This window comes from Watersipora subatra, chromosome 6 (assembly GCF_963576615.1).
Source record: "Watersipora subatra chromosome 6, tzWatSuba1.1, whole genome shotgun sequence".
Lineage (NCBI taxonomy): Eukaryota > Metazoa > Bryozoa > Gymnolaemata > Cheilostomatida > Watersiporidae > Watersipora > Watersipora subatra.
The window spans coordinates 49,555,278-49,572,750 of record NC_088713.1 but is presented as its reverse complement, the minus strand read 5'-3'; the positions used below and the strand labels follow the sequence as shown (position 1 = coordinate 49,572,750).

General features: G+C 36.4%; 1 protein-coding gene across 1 annotated transcript; it reads right to left on the bottom strand.

Moving 5' to 3' along the window:
* Nucleotides 1-12,626: 12,626 nt before the first annotated feature.
* LOC137398338 (ankyrin repeat and SAM domain-containing protein 1A-like) lies at nt 12,627-16,586 on the bottom strand. Its single transcript, XM_068084445.1, has 6 exons — nt 16,515-16,586; nt 15,087-15,771; nt 13,968-14,033; nt 13,377-13,481; nt 13,186-13,269; nt 12,627-12,730 (listed from the first exon to the last, which is right to left on the bottom strand). The coding sequence occupies exons 2-6, from the start codon at nt 15,763-15,765 to the stop codon at nt 12,627-12,629; spliced, it is 1,038 nt and encodes a 345-aa protein (XP_067940546.1). The 5' UTR covers nt 15,766-15,771; nt 16,515-16,586.
* Nucleotides 16,587-17,473: the final 887 nt, after the last annotated feature.

Genomic DNA, 17,473 nt, shown 5'->3' with positions numbered 1-17,473 from the left:
CAGGTGTGGATACCGGGTTTGAGTCTTGCATACCAAAGCGATTGATGACTTGCTGAAGATAGTACTGTTGATCTAGAGATATTGAAGATTCGTGTTGATCAATATTAACTCCCAAGCAATAGTGCAGTGGTCCTAAGTCTTTCATTTTAAACTGATTTGAGAGAGCATGCTTCACTTGCATTAATGATGCATCGTCATCACTCATTATAATGAGATCGTCAACGTATACAGCCATTATAGTTTTGATGCCTGAATTGCTATCCCTAACATATACACATGGGTCAGTAGTGGACTGAAAAAAATCTATAGACTTCAGAAAACTATCTAGAGCAAGATTCCAGCATCTAGGGGATTGCTTCAGTCCATAAATAGACTTGTTGAGTTTACACACAAGATGTTCAGATCCAGGTTTAATAAAACCTTCTGGTTGGGACATGTAGACTTCTTCATCAAGTCTGCCATTCAAAAAGGCAGTTACAACGTCCATTTGATGAATGTACATGTTGCGACTAAGACCATATGCCAGTAGCGTACGAATTGTTGCAAAACCAACAACAGGTGAGAATGTCTCATGATAGTCTATTCCATGCTGCTGTGAATAACCCTTAGCTACTAGACGACCTTTGAATCGCTCTATAGTTCGGTCACCTCGATGTTTAGCTTTAAACACCCACTTGCATCCAACAGCACTACGTCCTTGAGGTAACTCTGTAAGATTCCAGGTATTATTATCTACCAGTGACTGATACTCACACCTAGCAGCTTCTATCCATTCCTTATGTTGAGAGCTTTGTTTTGCCTCTGAGAATGTCTCTGGCTCAATTATGTGACCAGCTTGATGAGCAACGTGTTGAGCCTGGCTTACATACTCATCAATTCCATAGCGAACCGGAGGTCTACGTTCGCGAGCAGATATGCGTCGCTGTTGCCCTTCACCAGTGCATTGTCCAGATAGGTTTGGAGTTGTCTGTTCATTTACTGAATGTTCAACAAGAATAGATTTCTGCTTTGTATATTGGTCACATGATGGTTTAATGGTATTTGTAAAGTTTGTTTCATCAAATACCACGTCTCGCCTAGTAGTGACTTTACCAGTCGATTCATCAAGCAGGCGGTATGCCTTTGACTGTTTGCTGTATCCTATAAACCTTAGCTTCTGGCACTTCTTGTCAAGTTTCTGTCGCAGTTGATCTGGAACATGAGCATAAGCAATACATCCAAACACCCTTAGATTGTCTATGTTAGGTTTGCGTTCATACCACTTCTCATACGGTGTGAGATCATTCTTGTGTGAGGAAGTAGGAAGCCGATTTCTAACGTAGGCAGCAGTAAAAATGGCCTCAGCCCAGTATTGCTTTGACAATTTAGCATGGCACAACATTGAACGCGCTGCTTCACACAGAGTTCTATTCAATCGCTCAGCAACACCATTTTGTTCCGGTGAGTAAGCTGATGTGAGTTCATGATGAATACCTTTAGATTTCAAGTAGTCGGTAAATTCTTGAGACAAGTATTCACCACCTCTATCTGATCTCAGTGTTTTAATGGTATTTCCAGATTGGTTGGTTGTATGTGCTTCAAACTCTTTGAACTTCTCAGGTACCTCAGATTTGTTTCTAAGAAAATACACAGCACAGCATCCAGAAAAATCGTCTATAAAGGTAACAAAGTATTTGCTACCTCCAATTGATTCTGTTTCCATTGTACAAACATCAGAATGCACTAGTTCCAGCTTCTGGGTAGCCTTGATATCTCCCACAGGTTTGAAGGGTTTACGAGTCATCTTTCCTTCAGCACAGCCTTCACAAAAATAAATGTCTATTGCAGGTAAGCTTGTAGCACAGACTATATTTCCTTTACTCAGTTTTTTCAGAGTAGTGCTATTCACATGTACTAGACGTTGATGCCAAATCTCTGCGCTAGCAGTGTTTGCATATTGAGTTTCAGTTTGTACACAGTCTAGACTGAACAGCTTATTAGCTAGTGATCCCATGGCCCTAACTCGACCACTAGCATCCTTAATCCAACATCGAGTATGGCCGAACTGAACAATGTAGCCTTTCTGAGTGGCAGCTTGAACTGAAAATAAACTGCTTGTTAGCTGAGGAACATGAAGTACATTGTAAAATGCAGATGCACATTGAACTCTACGGTTGAGCTTTAGCATCACTTTTACAACACCAACTCCCACAGCTTCAACTGTTCGACCATCACCTAGGCTGACCATTGCTATTTGTTCTAGCTTCTTGTAGCTATTAAAACTTTCCCTGTTAGGTGTCATATGACACGATGCTCCCGAGTCAATTAGCCAGGATGAGCTACAGTGCAATGAAGATGTATTGCTATGATGAGTGATAAATGTAAATTCATTGCCTACACAGCCATTGTTATTTTTACGTTCGAAATGGTTTTGCAGCCGCTTCCATGCTACATCAGGTGCTTCTGTATCTGTTATTAAGTAGAGAAGTTTAGTACTAACAGATAGAGCAATTACTGAGAAAGCCTTACGATACCTGGACTTAAAAGCAGTTTTCAGCGCTTGATCAGCTGAACCTTCTGGTGCTTTCTCAGTACCATCCACGATATCGTATAGATCCTTTAGCAGCAAAATGTGTTTCATCTGGAACTTCCATGTCTGATAGTTCTGACTATCCAACTTATCTATTGTCCATTTATCACTATCCATTGTAGAATGAGAGGTAGAATCTATGTTCTGGTTCAGTAGTGCTTGTTTCACTGTTCATGGTATCAATTGTTTAACTCCTGGTTCACCAGTCGTTGTTCAGTCAGTATAATAGCCGATCACCCTTTTTCTGGTATCAAACTCATGTACAGCTTCTTTGTTTGCCTGCCTGGGCCCATAACCTGTTAGTCTTGTATATTTGAAAGCTAAACAGCAACTGACTTACTACATAAGTGAGACAAGAGAGTAAAAGGATTATTACATAACAATTACATAACAGGTGAGTAAGTCAATATGAACAAAGAGTATGACAACAGCTATATATAAATACAAGATAATGACAGTAGTCAAAGTCTAAAACTAGTACATATTCAACAAGAATTTCATTGTGTACTAGTAGTGGCAGCACCATTGTATTACTTGTAGTAGTACTAGTAGTAATAGAAGTAGTGGTAGGGATATGTGTAACCAGATTAAAGTGGGAACAATTCTTGGTCTAAACTGCTGTGGATTGTGGAATCAATATTAAATGGCAACTGTCTCAAATTTGATTTATTTCAACAATGATTTAAAACAGATTCATGAGGAAGTATGTGATTGAATTTTGATAGTCCCGGCTGTCAACAATTAATTAGTGATCATTAATAAATCAATCATCAGTGTCAAATGATTGATCTTTTCATTTTGCTTCACTGATTTAAGAATGATCAGTTGTGATTGAAGTTTGAGTTGTCAGTTGAATGTAGGATAGACTCACTATTTACTCCAGCTCTTGATTAATTTGCCATTAATTATCATTATCAAATCATCTTTCAATCAGTATGGGTATGTGTTATGGGTAACAGTGATTTTTAAATCATTATCAACATAATATTAAATCTTAAGCCTGGCTAAATCAAATTACAATCATTTATTTCTCTCTGTGTACATAATCCATATATTTATAAATTTAAAACTCTGTCATGTCTAGCTATAGCTATTGAAATCTGAGAATAACAGATATGCTTGGTGCGGGATTTGATCTCAGAACCTCTCATTCACCCGGTAATAGCTTCACCAATTGATCGAAGGGGATGCAATGAATTCATTAGGTGATATACGTTGTTATATTGGTTAAACTACGCCTAGCACTCTGTGTTATGCAACATCACTAAAGCTTGCTCTCACGGCTCTTAGTAGTGTGTTTAGCAATGTGGATAGTAACTTACTCAAATTAGTCATTGACAATGTGCCAGGCTAATGGCAGTGGTAGGTGACTACGTTACCTGTCACTGTTTATAAGCTGTTTTTAATACCTATGCCACGCCCAGAATTCAGCTAATTTTTCATAAAAAAATTTCAAAAAATTCTTTTGAATATTTTTACAATTGCAGCACCTAATCTAGCTTTTTAATTCATCATCTACTTGTAACAGACATTTGTAATAAAGTGGGTCGTTCTAGTACCCAGATATACTAACATGGCTGATGTCTGTTAGAAGTCAGTGTATTCAATTCTATCTCTGGCTACATATTTGTTCTGATGGTAAAAAGTTCTCATCAGGTAAATAAGTATACGGACTCAGTACCACTAACACATCTTCAATCTCAACATACAGATGTTACCCACGCTCTCTAAGATACTCTAAGGCTATTTTGATATTTAGTTGAGCTGTTGGGTGGTTTGTACCAAAAGGACGTTTTGCTCAAATTACAATACCATATTTATAAAGCAGGAGTTATCTGATTTTGGTAAGATAACTTTCATTTTTCATGTTTCACATGCAGTCGTTGGTTGTTGAACTGCTTTAGCAAAGTCTTTGCTGTTTCTAACAACACCATTAAGAGGCATTTGTTATTTGCTTTTAACAGAAGGCCTTAACAGTGCTCTGTTTGACTTGAATGCCAGCAACTACATGTTATGACTATTCAGTGGCTCACAGTCTACAGTCATCCCAACTTCTTTGAACTCATCTCCTTCCTCTCTTGTGAGTTTCAACTTTCTTTTCTACCTCCTCACCCGACTTACTATGCGACTTTCTACCTCTTTACTCAATTTATCATGTTACTATTACCTCCCTATTCTCCAGATAGAGATGTGTGACTTATACTCGTTTTCTTGTTAGAGTCATGCCTTTTTCTAGGGTCAGTGTTTTTCCCACCATTCTATTAATAGCCATGAATAATGCTCCTCTCTTCTGAGGTAACACACTGATATAGAGCTGATTGTTCTCCTCTAAGGAATAATTGTATAGTATAGTGGGAGTTGCACACTCTATTTAAAAAGGTACCACAACTTTTCCTCTTGTGGTTAACTTTCTCTTCAATGTGTGAAAGTGTAAGTTATACTCATAGAAAATAAGCATTTAACAAGGGATCTAGAAAGATAGTAACTAGTTCATTCCTCTGTTTTAGACTATTAGTAATTTATATATAACATATCTATTGAGCTACTACTGTTCCTAACACTATGGATTCTCTATGTAGGGTGAATGGTTGCCATGGTTATTTTTAGTTCCTTATACTAACATCTTATTCAAAAGAAGGTACTGACTACTCTAACCCAAGGTCATGACCCCAGCCATAGCATATCTTGATGTATACTCTTACGTCAGGTGCTTGAAATATTTGAGCTGGATGCTTCCACCAGCCAATTCCACCAAACAGATGTTTACTTTTCGCTTTACCATTTTCCCCTCTCGTTCCTATTCAATTCTCCTACTAACTGTTAAGGTTAGTATAATATAAAATTACAAACAATTTTAGAATATAAACTTCATATGTTGTGGTCATACATGTATTTCTTTAATCAACTGAAACATATTTAAGTAAGCTCGCACTGCATGACTAGATTGACACGAGGAAAGGTTATTTTTCAGAGAGCAGCTTTTTCCATATTTTCTAGAAAAAGTCCAACCTTTCTGAACTGTTGATTCAACTGACCAGACTTTGTAATGAAAAAATATTTTAAAACAAATAATATATTCAAAAACTACTGATCCATGACCTGGTGGTCATCTGACTCACTGACCCTCTGATCACCTGAACACTGACATGGCTAGCATGGCCATTAATTAGAAATAGCGCACCCTTGGTAAGAGCCAATTGCAGTGCATTTAACATATTCAGGAATACACTTACCCTTTTCTTTTAAATTTGTGCAAATATCAATCAGTCTTTCACAGTACTAATCTGTGCCGGCAACCATCTTTCTTATCATAATAACAGTTACTGCTAGGTAATACTAGTAAATTTACTGTGTTTCTTAGATGTCTTGATTAGATCTGATTTGAGCCAGTATTAAGGTGGGAAAATCATCAACTTCCTCTTTCTTTTTAACTCTCTCATTAGGTTCTTATTTGTTTCTCTATTATCCCTTTTTATAATACTCATTCAATTGTTCATCATATTCATTACTTAATCTCTCCGTGTCACTAATCTCTATCTCCATGTCATCATCCACTCACCTTCTTAGCTTTTCTAAAACCTAGTAAATGTCGCGGGTTATAATCTACATGGCATATGCTAGGAACCATGGAGCTGTCAGCTAATACTCTTCTCTCTACTTGAATTACTGTAAACTCTGGTGATTAAACAAGAAGTGCTAACAGAAGTATATATTAATGTTATGTCACAATGCTAGTTCCTACATTCCCATCAAACCGTGCAGTTTAGATTAATTTGGCTTAGTAAAAATATATGTTATAAAAGTGTGTTTGCTGGAGTGCTTTTATTATTTAAATCTATCCAGTCAGGTCTATTTTTGAGTTATTAAAAAATATTTATTTACCTATGTGGGTCATTGAACTTGTTTAGCTACGGGTAGTTCTAAGTGAATTTTGATTCGTAATTTGATCTATCATACTCTAAAAGCAACCTTTAGACTGGTAGAGTTTAACAAAGCTGGGCATTTTACACTCATTGGATGATAATAGGCTTATGCTGTAACAGCAACAGTAAAAATTTTAGATAAATTTCTTATTGTGCTCAGTAGCAGTCGGGCAAACTTAAGTCTTGTGAAGTGCCATTTAGCGGAAAAGCTAGCAGTTTTTGTTGGGAGTGTCTTAAACATTATGTTTCATTGTGTTATGCTCATGATATTTAGTAGTGACCATACCATGTGCACGGGCGGACTCTCTGCCCTTCCCTCATTTCGCTCTGAATTAATCAGTTAAAGATCTTTGCTATGATGCTAACCCTGTCTGCGCCTCAGAAGCCAAACTAACAGCTTTCGGAAAAAGGATTACACTGCATGGGTATTGAACTTGGATATTAGGATTCCTCTCCGAGCACACTCTCCTCCGCACCACTCAACCACCTTGCAGTAACATCCCTTTTCTAACAGTTGTGCTCATATGCTAGTGTATATGATGACCGCTCTCAGTGTAGGACACTACCATCATGCTAATATGGATGAAGTGTTGTCTATTAATGTATTATTGCAAGCAAGTTTGTAACATAATCTTTATCCATAGCAAACACTCGGACTCATATTCTTAGCTGTCATTAGTGTGGATGTACTGCTTCACATAGCCAACTATGACTAAACCACGTACTTTAATCTCCTAGGCTTTACTTCTATCTCTTTAAAAGGTTGTGGCAAACATTGATTGACAGCAATGATTAATTATTACATAATATCCCAAACATTGAAACTGTCTGCATTTTCAAGTTATGACAACTCCTTAGTGAAACTAAAACATTAGAATATAAGTTGTTTAGATAATAGTATAATTATTATTAATCCTTATATAGTACTTTTATTATTACTAGTATGATAGAAGTACCGTGCGTCATGAGAGATCATCATATGTAATAGTTATTGGCATAATTATTCTTAGATATAGAAAGGTGGTCAAGTGGTGCTGATACCAGCGCTTTGCGGAAAATTTGAATATCTAAGATGGACTCCCATATGATGCAATCTGTATTCTTAACTCTCTTAGCTTGGCTTCCGACAGACATACACAACTCGTATTATAGTAAATACTGCTAACTAATAACATGACAGTCTGGTGTGTCGTGAGAGACTGTCATGTGTAATAGCTAAACATGAACATATAGTTATTCTGTAATTTCAGTAGACAGTTGATTGATGCAATTGTTAGAGTGTAGATCTATGTGGCTAAAAGTAGTGTGTTTGAATTATGTACAATGCATTTTTGTCTGTGTAATAGTTAGTCATGTGTATAATAAAAGCAATAATAGTGTAATAAAACATGAGTTTTGTTCTCAATGAGAATAGATATCGCTATATTATATACTTATTTTTCTATATATAGCCCAATATGGAGATTTGGTGGAACAGCGGAATGCAACATCAATTGTAATGATAAGGCCTGTAGTCTCTCTCTAACTACAAAGAAATTAATTAAACTTCACCTTCAGATATGGTAGGATAACTCTCGATGAGTCTCTATTAACCCCATGGTAAGGGGTGAATAAGTGTTTATTATAAGTCCGTCTATATTTGTGTTCATAAAACATTGCAAGGTCTGAGTAACTGTACTCACTAGGTACCTTAATACTTCTCTGAAGATAGCATCAGAAGCATCATTATTTTTGTACTTAAAATACATATTCTAGAACCTTTTAATTCCTTTTTGTGGTTAATATTAAAACTGTTAAACTAAAGTTTGTATCTGTTAATGTAGAGGATACTTGGAGGTGTTTATATCAAGTATTTATAGTAATTATTAGTATGTTAGTTGGTTGCTCGGCGATGCTCGCGATCAATTTTTTGTCGATGGTAATCTTCAAATATCTTGACAATGAGATCGCTTAAAACAACAAACAAAATTTCAGCAGCTGGAAAAAAGTCAATACTTTCCATTGAAATCAACAAAAAATTTGCTGCAGTCACATTATTAATGAATAAGTTCTTTGGCTATGGTACAACAAAGAATTTTAGCTAATCAGTCAGATGATTGAGGCGGCCTTTGTCGCTGCAAGCTTGTGGCAGCCTTTGACACAGCCTGTCAAAATGTTGAAATTTTCACAGACGTTCATCTTTTTGAAACGGTGAAATATGTACTTTTAGTGTTTGCAATAGTATGCTACACATTTCATTTTAGAAGACTTAATTGTCCTCCCTTTAACTGAGATAAATCATAGATTTATCTCATAAATATACAAAAGCTCGTAACTTTACCACAGCATGTGACCTGAATGATATGTTTGACAAGCACATTATTTAAGTTACTTACAGTAGTTGTCTTCTCATCCTAGTCACAACAATGTTTTAACATATTCCAAGTTTACACCTGAGTCACATCCATGTCTTGACACGAGGTTATTAGATGTCCTTGCTATGATGGAAAATATCTAATTTCCACTATGTGTTGTCAGAAGGGAGATATTTAACCTAGTTGTAACCAGTTCACTTCAGTATCAGCCAATCACTGCAGCTGTTCATGTTTGATATTTTGTTTGTGCTTTCAAGTCACTGTTATTTATAAATAACAACATTTCAATCAGGCAGCTCGCAGGTATATTTTCATCCCACATTTCTACACTACTTTTATGGCAACAATGCATGAATGTTTTCATTGAGGGAGTTATCCTTCTTGCATGTTACGGTGCATTAATGAGTTGCTATTGTGGTGGATCATGGAGTGTTTGCAATGAAAACAAAAGTTCTAATTAAGATTACCAACTGAGCCAGATGTCACTTGGAGTTGGTCTGCTTCTCACAATAAATAAGCTGTAGGTAACACATTGAGTTCTGGGGGTCTTCTGAACAAGGCTCTTATTATATTAAATATTAATATACAAAATCAGAAGAGCTAATTGCTTAAAGTTATCTAACTCTTATCTTGTAATCTTGAAACTGTCAAAGAAAATAATATATATACAGTTATTAGTATGTTTCATGAAAGACCATATTTTACAAGTTTCGAACTTACCACAGTTCACTTGGTAGATTGACACTCCATGACTTGTACTAGTTAACTAGTTACCAGTTTGCTGCCAGGATAACCAGTATTGCAGCTGTATCATATATTGTGAATCCATCAAATGATTTGTTGAAGAAGAACTTTCCCAAATGTTTTATCACACAAGTATTTTTATACTATTTGCGATTGTTTCGGAATTTTGAGATGATTTAACTGTCAGGATGCGTCTAAATTAAAAATGCTAAAACTTGATTGCGGTTAAAACGCTTGGAAGAAATTACGCACTAAACGACACGGCTGCTGGTCTCATTATTTATATTGGCTAGTACAATCAAGGTGCTGTGTTAAACTGTCTTCACACCAGCAAGTTTGTAAACGTGTGTTCATGGTCGATCTCTAAACAATTTTATGGGAGTTATCAGCCCGATTTTTTGTTCACCACAGGATGACTTTGAACCAAGAGTGCATGATTTTGTCATTTGTATTTGCCGGGTCAGTCAACTTTACCCGATATATTTTTAGCACGTCAAGACGTACATTTTGTTGAGTGTTTCTTACAAAGGTTGTCATGGACACCTGTAGCAAGTTTACCAACTATTTTGCACTGTCCACCTAATCACTAGTAATGGGAGGACAATCTGATAATAGGACAATCATGGGAGGACGATATTTCACCAACAGCATCTGATTCAATTATTATAGCAACATGAGAAAAGCAGTCACTTTAATAATTAAACACAGTAATAATTATATTGATAGAACCTTTCAGTAGTTCTATCAACATAGTTATTACTCATGATTGCAGAATCTGACAGAAAGGCTGAGCAAATGTGAAATCTGATAGCTGTTATCAAAATGACAGTCTTTATGACATCACATCCTGTCATGTCTGCCTACACAAGTTTTTACATCCTTTCAAGACTACCTACTAATTACTCTACTATATGATGACTGGCTCTCGGGTGTGAGAGGACTAGTAATGGAGGTTACAAAGATTTAACTTTCTTTCATGATGAGGATAAACAATGTTTGCTTGTCTGTTTGTTGGTTGCTAGGCGCTAAGTAAATGGATACTTACATCACACAGAATGGTATTTATACTAGACCAAGTTCACACAATAGCAGGATTATTTTAATAAATTGGTATGAGATGTTAATCATATTCCTTTGTCCTTCTCATATAATGGATAGAGTCAGACCTATGAATAGCTTACTTTGAGCCTGCTATAGTTTGCTACTAAAATAACATAGCGCTGTCTAGATTATAATAATACCTTTGATGTGTTTTGCGTGCAGCTACTGAAAGGACAATATGCACAGTTCAGTTATGTTTGTTCTTTCTCTTATGTATATATAGAGACCCGGTTTGCCCAGTTCACATAATAACTAGTGTTAGTGTTAGACATTTGCAAGCACTCTCTGTATGGTTCATAATTTAACTATAATCTCCATACCAGTCCTATGGTAATATAGCACCCATATAAGATATGGCTGTACAGAATGGCTATAAACCATTTACTTCTAGGAGGATACTTTGGTGTTTAAAAAGCAAATCCTTTAAAATATGTTCCAGGCTCTACAGCTGAGATACAATAAAAAACTTTTGTCATTCAGTGACACAATTGAGACAGCTTTGGTGACATTTTCATTGACATTAATTTCATCTTTACAAATTGAGTTCATTTCTGAAGACTTGTCTCCTGTCAACAGGAGAATATTATTATCAAAGGATCTCATAGCTTTATATAAAAGATTGTGCCCCTACAGCACCGTGTAACTTGTTGAATTATTACTGTACTTGTTTCATCCCTAGTCGCAAGATGTTATTTACCTGAGTCAACTGCCTGTCTTTATCCTAGGTTATTAGGTGTCCTTGTTATGTTGGCCAATACCTGGTTACCAGTTTGTCTGGTTATGAGGAAGTCATTTTGTCATTTCAAATGGAACTAATGTCATTTTCATTGACATTAGTTTCATTTTTTAAATGGAGTTCATTTCTGAAGACTTGTCTCCTCTCAACCGGAGAGTATTATTATCAAAGAATCTCATAGCTTTATAAAATATTGTGCCCCTACAGCACTGTGTGACCTGGTAACATTAAACTAGCACGTTATTGGAAATAAGTAGTTGTCTTCTCATTCCTAGTCACAAGATGTTATTTACTTGAATCGCCTGCTTGTCTATGCACTAGGTCAAGAGGCGACTTGGTTATGTTGGACAATACTCGTTACCAGTGTGTCTGGTTGAGGAAGATGTTTGACCTGGTTGTAACCAGTTCATTTCAATATTAGCCAATCATTGCTGTTTATGTTGAACCTTTAAGTTAATGCTAAGACTATTTGTCAGATTAGATATGAATACCAAGGCTATCTGTCACAGATCAGACATGAATACTAAGGTTTACTGTTATCAGTCGGCAATCAGACCAACAGTAGCAGATCTCCTGACAGCAGCAGAAAAGTGTGCTATCTGTTGGTGCATTTTGGAAATTTTATCTTAGTATTAACGGGGCGCTTTTTGCACTGAGTTTTTACATCAAAGCCCTTGTTGCGCGCCTTGCACTGTCATATGAAAACCAGGTTTTAGAGCCAAGAGCTTGGCTTGACAAGAGATCATTTGGTGCAACTTGTTTCTTCAATAATTCCCACTATCTTTGGCTACTAGAGATGAATTTTACTGCAATTTAGATGGTCTACCTTGACATTATACAATCATTGCTGTTCCTGTTAGCCACCCTCTTATCAATGCTAAGGAACTGTTTATATTTAATATGAGAAAGGTGGCCAGCTGCAGCAGCGAGATTAGCTCTAAAGTATTGAAGAGTCCACATTGAGTAGGGAATAGCATCTGTAAATCTATGCCAGTCTACAAGATTTGGAATTTTGCCAAGCTATGCTGGTGGCATTATATAGCACGAGTGCAGATCAATGATGGACATGTGTGTTCATAAGAGTCACTGCTAGATGAGTAGAGAGGAGAAAATGTATCATGTATAAATATGAAATTGTATTTAATTATAAATATTAAACAAGAACTGCATGTGGTTTCAATTAAACGAAGATAAAGGTATCAGCCCAGAGGCTCATGAAGCTGGTCTCCTGTTTCGTCTGTATCAGTGGGAGTACGCAGATAAATATCTAGTCTGTTAAGTCTCTCCATCATGGCAGCCATATCTAAAGGAACAAATATTTATCAGTATCTATTTTAAGCAACAATATCATTCATCTCTATCTATAAAAATTGCACTATCTCACAACCACCTTGTGTAAACCATCCTTCAGACTTAGGGTATACTTCATACTTCAGGTATGTTTACAATAGATGGTTTGGAGATGTGAAAACTGCAGTCTAATCTGTTACATATAGCAATAAAATTTAGACAGAATTCATACGACCATAAAAACAGATTTGAGCGATTGGCTCCCTTTGAACGTTAACCAATAAAATTAATTACTGAAAAGCCAATAGCCATGATAAAACAATACTCATCATATCAATTCCTTATAAGGTAATAACTAGCAAGACAAAGTACGCATGAAGGTAAATGAATATGTGTTGTAATTGATGAACAGTAAATAAATAGATATTAAAATTCAAATACTAGTTAAACTGTGTGTTAAAACTTTACCTGTCGTCTTGCGGTTATCCGCTTCCTGCAAGGCTACAATCCTCTGCTGAGACTCTACTGACTCCTCCCTCTGATTGGCCAATGCTACAACAAAAATAGAATCATGGCCCATATACTGCTGTACGCATGGAGGTAAATGAATACGTGTTGTTACTGGTGAACAGTAAATATGTGAATGTTAAAATTGTTACCTGCTGTCTTGTGATTATCTGCTTCCTGAAGATCTAAAATATGCTGCTTAGACTCCACTAACTCCTCTTTTAGTTTGGTCAACTCCTCTCTCTGATTGGTCAATTCTAAAACAACAATAGAATCAGGGCTCATGTACTGGTACTGTTACATCGTACAATAAGAAGCAATAAGCAAATGTAACATTACAATTATACAGCTTTATTACCAACTGAATCAGAGTTAACACTAGCCAACTCAACACTGAACAAGGTCAGCTGACCAGCTGGTAAGACAAAAGATAGGGGGATGACTCATCCTAAGCTATTTATAGAGCACTAGCTGCACATGTCTGGGCAGGAACAAAACTGAACTCTAGTGATAATGCATACATATCAGGTACTACATACAAAAGAGGTGTAAATATGTCATCCATATTTCATGACTAGATGACTATCCAGTTCTACTGAAATTAAAAACTCACCTGCCGTCTTACATTAAAAAATAAAAACAAAAATTAAAAACCACTTTGATCCAATCCAGTGTGTGAGAAAAAGTTTACGTTTCAAGATCTGTAAACTTTAGTGTTCAAAACAATCTTATCCTATGTTTACCTTTTGTTTTGTGTCTGTCAGCTTCATGAAGGGCAGAAAACCTCCAGAAAGTGGCAGCAGCATGGGCTACAATAAAGTAAAAATAAAAAATACTTCAATTCAACCAACAGACAGATCATCTTATAAATATAAAGACTTCCACCACACTCAGTATAGCCTTACGTACATGTAGAGAAAATGCTAGTGTTGGTATGACAACAGGCTGAATGATGTACAAACAAATTTAATCTTAAATTCTTATCATATTGTGAGCCGAAACGAGACAAAAAATTAATAAAATTAAAATAATACAATAGCAATACTGACGGTGTGATTAAATTAATAATTATTATTAGAGCAACTGGTGATAATGTTAAAATATAGCCTTAGAATATACTGCTTAGAGTTTATGGTAGGAATTACTAATAAATGAGAATCAACTGGTGTTGCTACTTGGAGTAAATATTCAATAAGTTCCTACTGGATGTTGTACTTATCTTCTCTAAGGCTACAACCAGGTGTACAGCCTCAGTGAGTAATAATAGATTGAAAACCTGCATTTAAGTTGTTAAAAATTTGAGTAAAACTACCATATTTTATGTTTCCTCAAACATTGTGATTCTATCTTTAGCAAGAGCAAAAGCTGCTCCATAGGAAAAATATTTACTATAATAAGAGCCGTGTCTGTCTGTAAGAATTACTACTGCTATAATTCTAGTAAATAGCTCATGTTTCTATTCAAAACTGTAGTGAGTAATAAGAACATTCATGAAACAGGAGAGTTCAGCTAAGTGCTGACTAATAGCTGCCACAAGGTGTTGAGCTGCTAACATCACTTTAATCCTATCAGTTTTGAATAAGGAATTAAAATACTCAGACTATAATTATCCAAGAGAGAGCAGAGGTGATGAGTGATTAGCAAGGGCTGAGCGTTGGCTGAAGAGAAGAGGCTGAACTGACAGCATTTAATACAAAGACAGAGATGAACTGCTTCTACAGCCCACTGCAGTCTCTATGCAAGGAGAATGTAGATGGAATTCCCCAGGGTATGTTTACAAAGATATCCTGGGGACAAGCAGAGAGTTATGCAACAGAGTAGTACAAGTGAGTAGCTGGTATCACACTGTATAATAATCCTACCTGCTAATACTGGCTGCTTCCAGCTCTTAAGCAGCTCTACTGACTCTTTCTCTCCCTCAGACTCTGCAACCTCCAGAGGAGTTCTACTGCTACTGTTCTTTATACTGAGAAGTGCAGAGACTTTATCAGGAGGGATGGAGGTCAGCATAGACTGTAGAGTTGTTGTGTGTCCCCAGTAGGCTGCCCAGTGCAGTGCTGTGTCTAGGTAGTTATCCTGTATGTTGAGCAGGGAGACTCGTTGCTCTACTGACAGGCTGATCAGTAGAGTCTCTACTATCTCTGTATATCCTCTCCCTGCAGCCCCTGTTAGAGCTGTGTAACCCCATCTATCCTTCACAGCTATCAGCTCATACTTCTTACCAGAGGATACAGTGTGAAGTATAAGCTCTAATAACTCTCTATCTCCCTTCCATACAGCCCTGTACAGAGCTGTATCTCCATCCTCCTTCTCAAACAGCAACTCATCTGCTATTCCTCTCAATGGAGTGAGTAACAGATGAGTTACTACAGGGTGGTCACGGGAGATAGCCAATTGCAGAGCTGTATACGACTTACTGTCTCTGATAGTTGTTATAAGCTGAAGTAGCTGATCAGGAGGGGTGGTTGTTAGAGCAGCCCTAAGAGAGGTAATGTCAGGAGCTCCACTAGCTCTAATATATTCCCTAATCCATTGCTCCATCGTCTCCTGTAAAATACTCCACACAGTAAAATATGATAGAGAAAAATGAAGACAAATTGTGACATAACTGCTGACTCTGGGTGAGCTGAAGACTTATAAAGCTGCCAACCATAACAGAGTTGCTGCAGGTGAACCCTGGATATTCACAGAGTGTAAAAAGGATACTAGGAATATGATACTCAGAACTGGGAAATCAAGCATCAACACTCCTGCTATTTGCTCTCTCATGTGTTAAACCAATGTGTTATGCTAAACCAATCCTCATGTGTTAAACTAATGGAAATAAACTCAACAAAATTTTAATAATGACAAAAGCGAATGAAAAAGCAGGAGACTGCAATAAAATTCATACAGTCTCCTACTTTAAACACTAATTTCCTATAAAACTGGTGACTAAATACAATCAGTGGCCTGCAGCTGATTCTGACCAGAATAAAGGCAAGAGAAGCAGCTAAAAACTCCAGTTTCAGAGCTCCTCATTCTATTCATAAGTGGAATATGACATATTTACAGTAGGGAATGTTTGCAGGTACAAAAATGACTGAGAAATGAAACCAGAGACTCCTGATCTTAACTTAACCTCACTAGAGGATAGACTCTATGAGTCTCCTCAGGGTAGAGAGTGATAGTCTTAGGAGGTCAGAGTTATATTATAATCACACTGACTCAGTGTCTCTCCTCATCTACTCTATTATTCTCAGTAAGTATAATATCAACAGATGCTAATATAATAGAGGAGTTATACTTACCTGTAGGTATTCTGTATGTTATAGCTTGCTGGCTGCTCCATGTCTTTTATAGCTTGAAAATGTCTCCGCCCCTTATTCCACAATCTGCCTCTTGATTGGCTGAAGCAAATATAACTGATTCAATTACATAATAGTTTGCCTTGAAGCAATGACAGTGAACAGTTAACCTTGTAATAATAGTGAGTTATGAACACAGGAAGCAATATTTAAATAATTCATCATGTGAGTCTATTATATGAAAAAGACAATTGATAAATATTTAAAGCAAATCCAGGACTAATGCTAGTTATATGTGTGAGTCATGCAGCACTAGTGTTTTGCTGCATGAGAAAAGTGGAAAAAGTGCTCACAGTGGAAAAAGGAACCTCGTTGCTGCTGAGTAACAATACAGTAATATTATATCCCTACTACAGTAGTTCATACATTTGCAATGTTCAATATAGTTTGAACTATTGACTAGTTGAAATGCCTATATTGCTATTAAATGTGTTATTATAGAAGCTTCACAACTCATAAAACGGCATATTACACTCCATTTTTCAAAATTCCAGAAGTTTGAGTATGCCTAAGCCACAGGTAAATGTTTTACACGCGATCTATATTTTTCATTCTAACTGCGGATTGGACTAGCAAAGTCTTGGACTAGGACGTTTTGAACTATCTCTCATCCTTATCATGAGCTTGAAAAGGTTATTATAATAATATCGTTGTTGTTAAAAATATTATTTTTGAACAATAATTTTGAAGTTATTGTGGTCATATAACTTCCTGTCATATTTTAAAAGTCATAGAGTGTTTAGTGAGTTAGAAAAGAGCATGATAGAGTACAAAGGTGTTCAGAGCAAACACTACTTTGCTGAGCCTTGTACAGATGTCAGTGAAAAAATGAAGCAAATACATCGGTATTTATAAATTGTTCATATGAAATGTTGTACATAGATACTCACCATAACTAAAGT

What these genes read in the sequence shown, in the direction of transcription:
- LOC137398338 (XM_068084445.1), bottom strand. Translation starts at nt 15,765, where the DNA reads ATGGAGCAATGGATTAGGGAATATATTAGAGCTAGTGGAGCTCCTGAC. An exon ending in TGACAGACACAAAACAAAAG is followed by an intron (nt 13,482 to 13,967) that starts GTAAACATAGGA and finishes TTGTTGTTTTAG; the next exon opens with AATTGACCAATCAGAGAGAG. An exon ending in AGATAATCACAAGACAGCAG is followed by an intron (nt 13,270 to 13,376) that starts GTAACAATTTTA and finishes TTTTTGTTGTAG; the next exon opens with CATTGGCCAATCAGAGGGAG.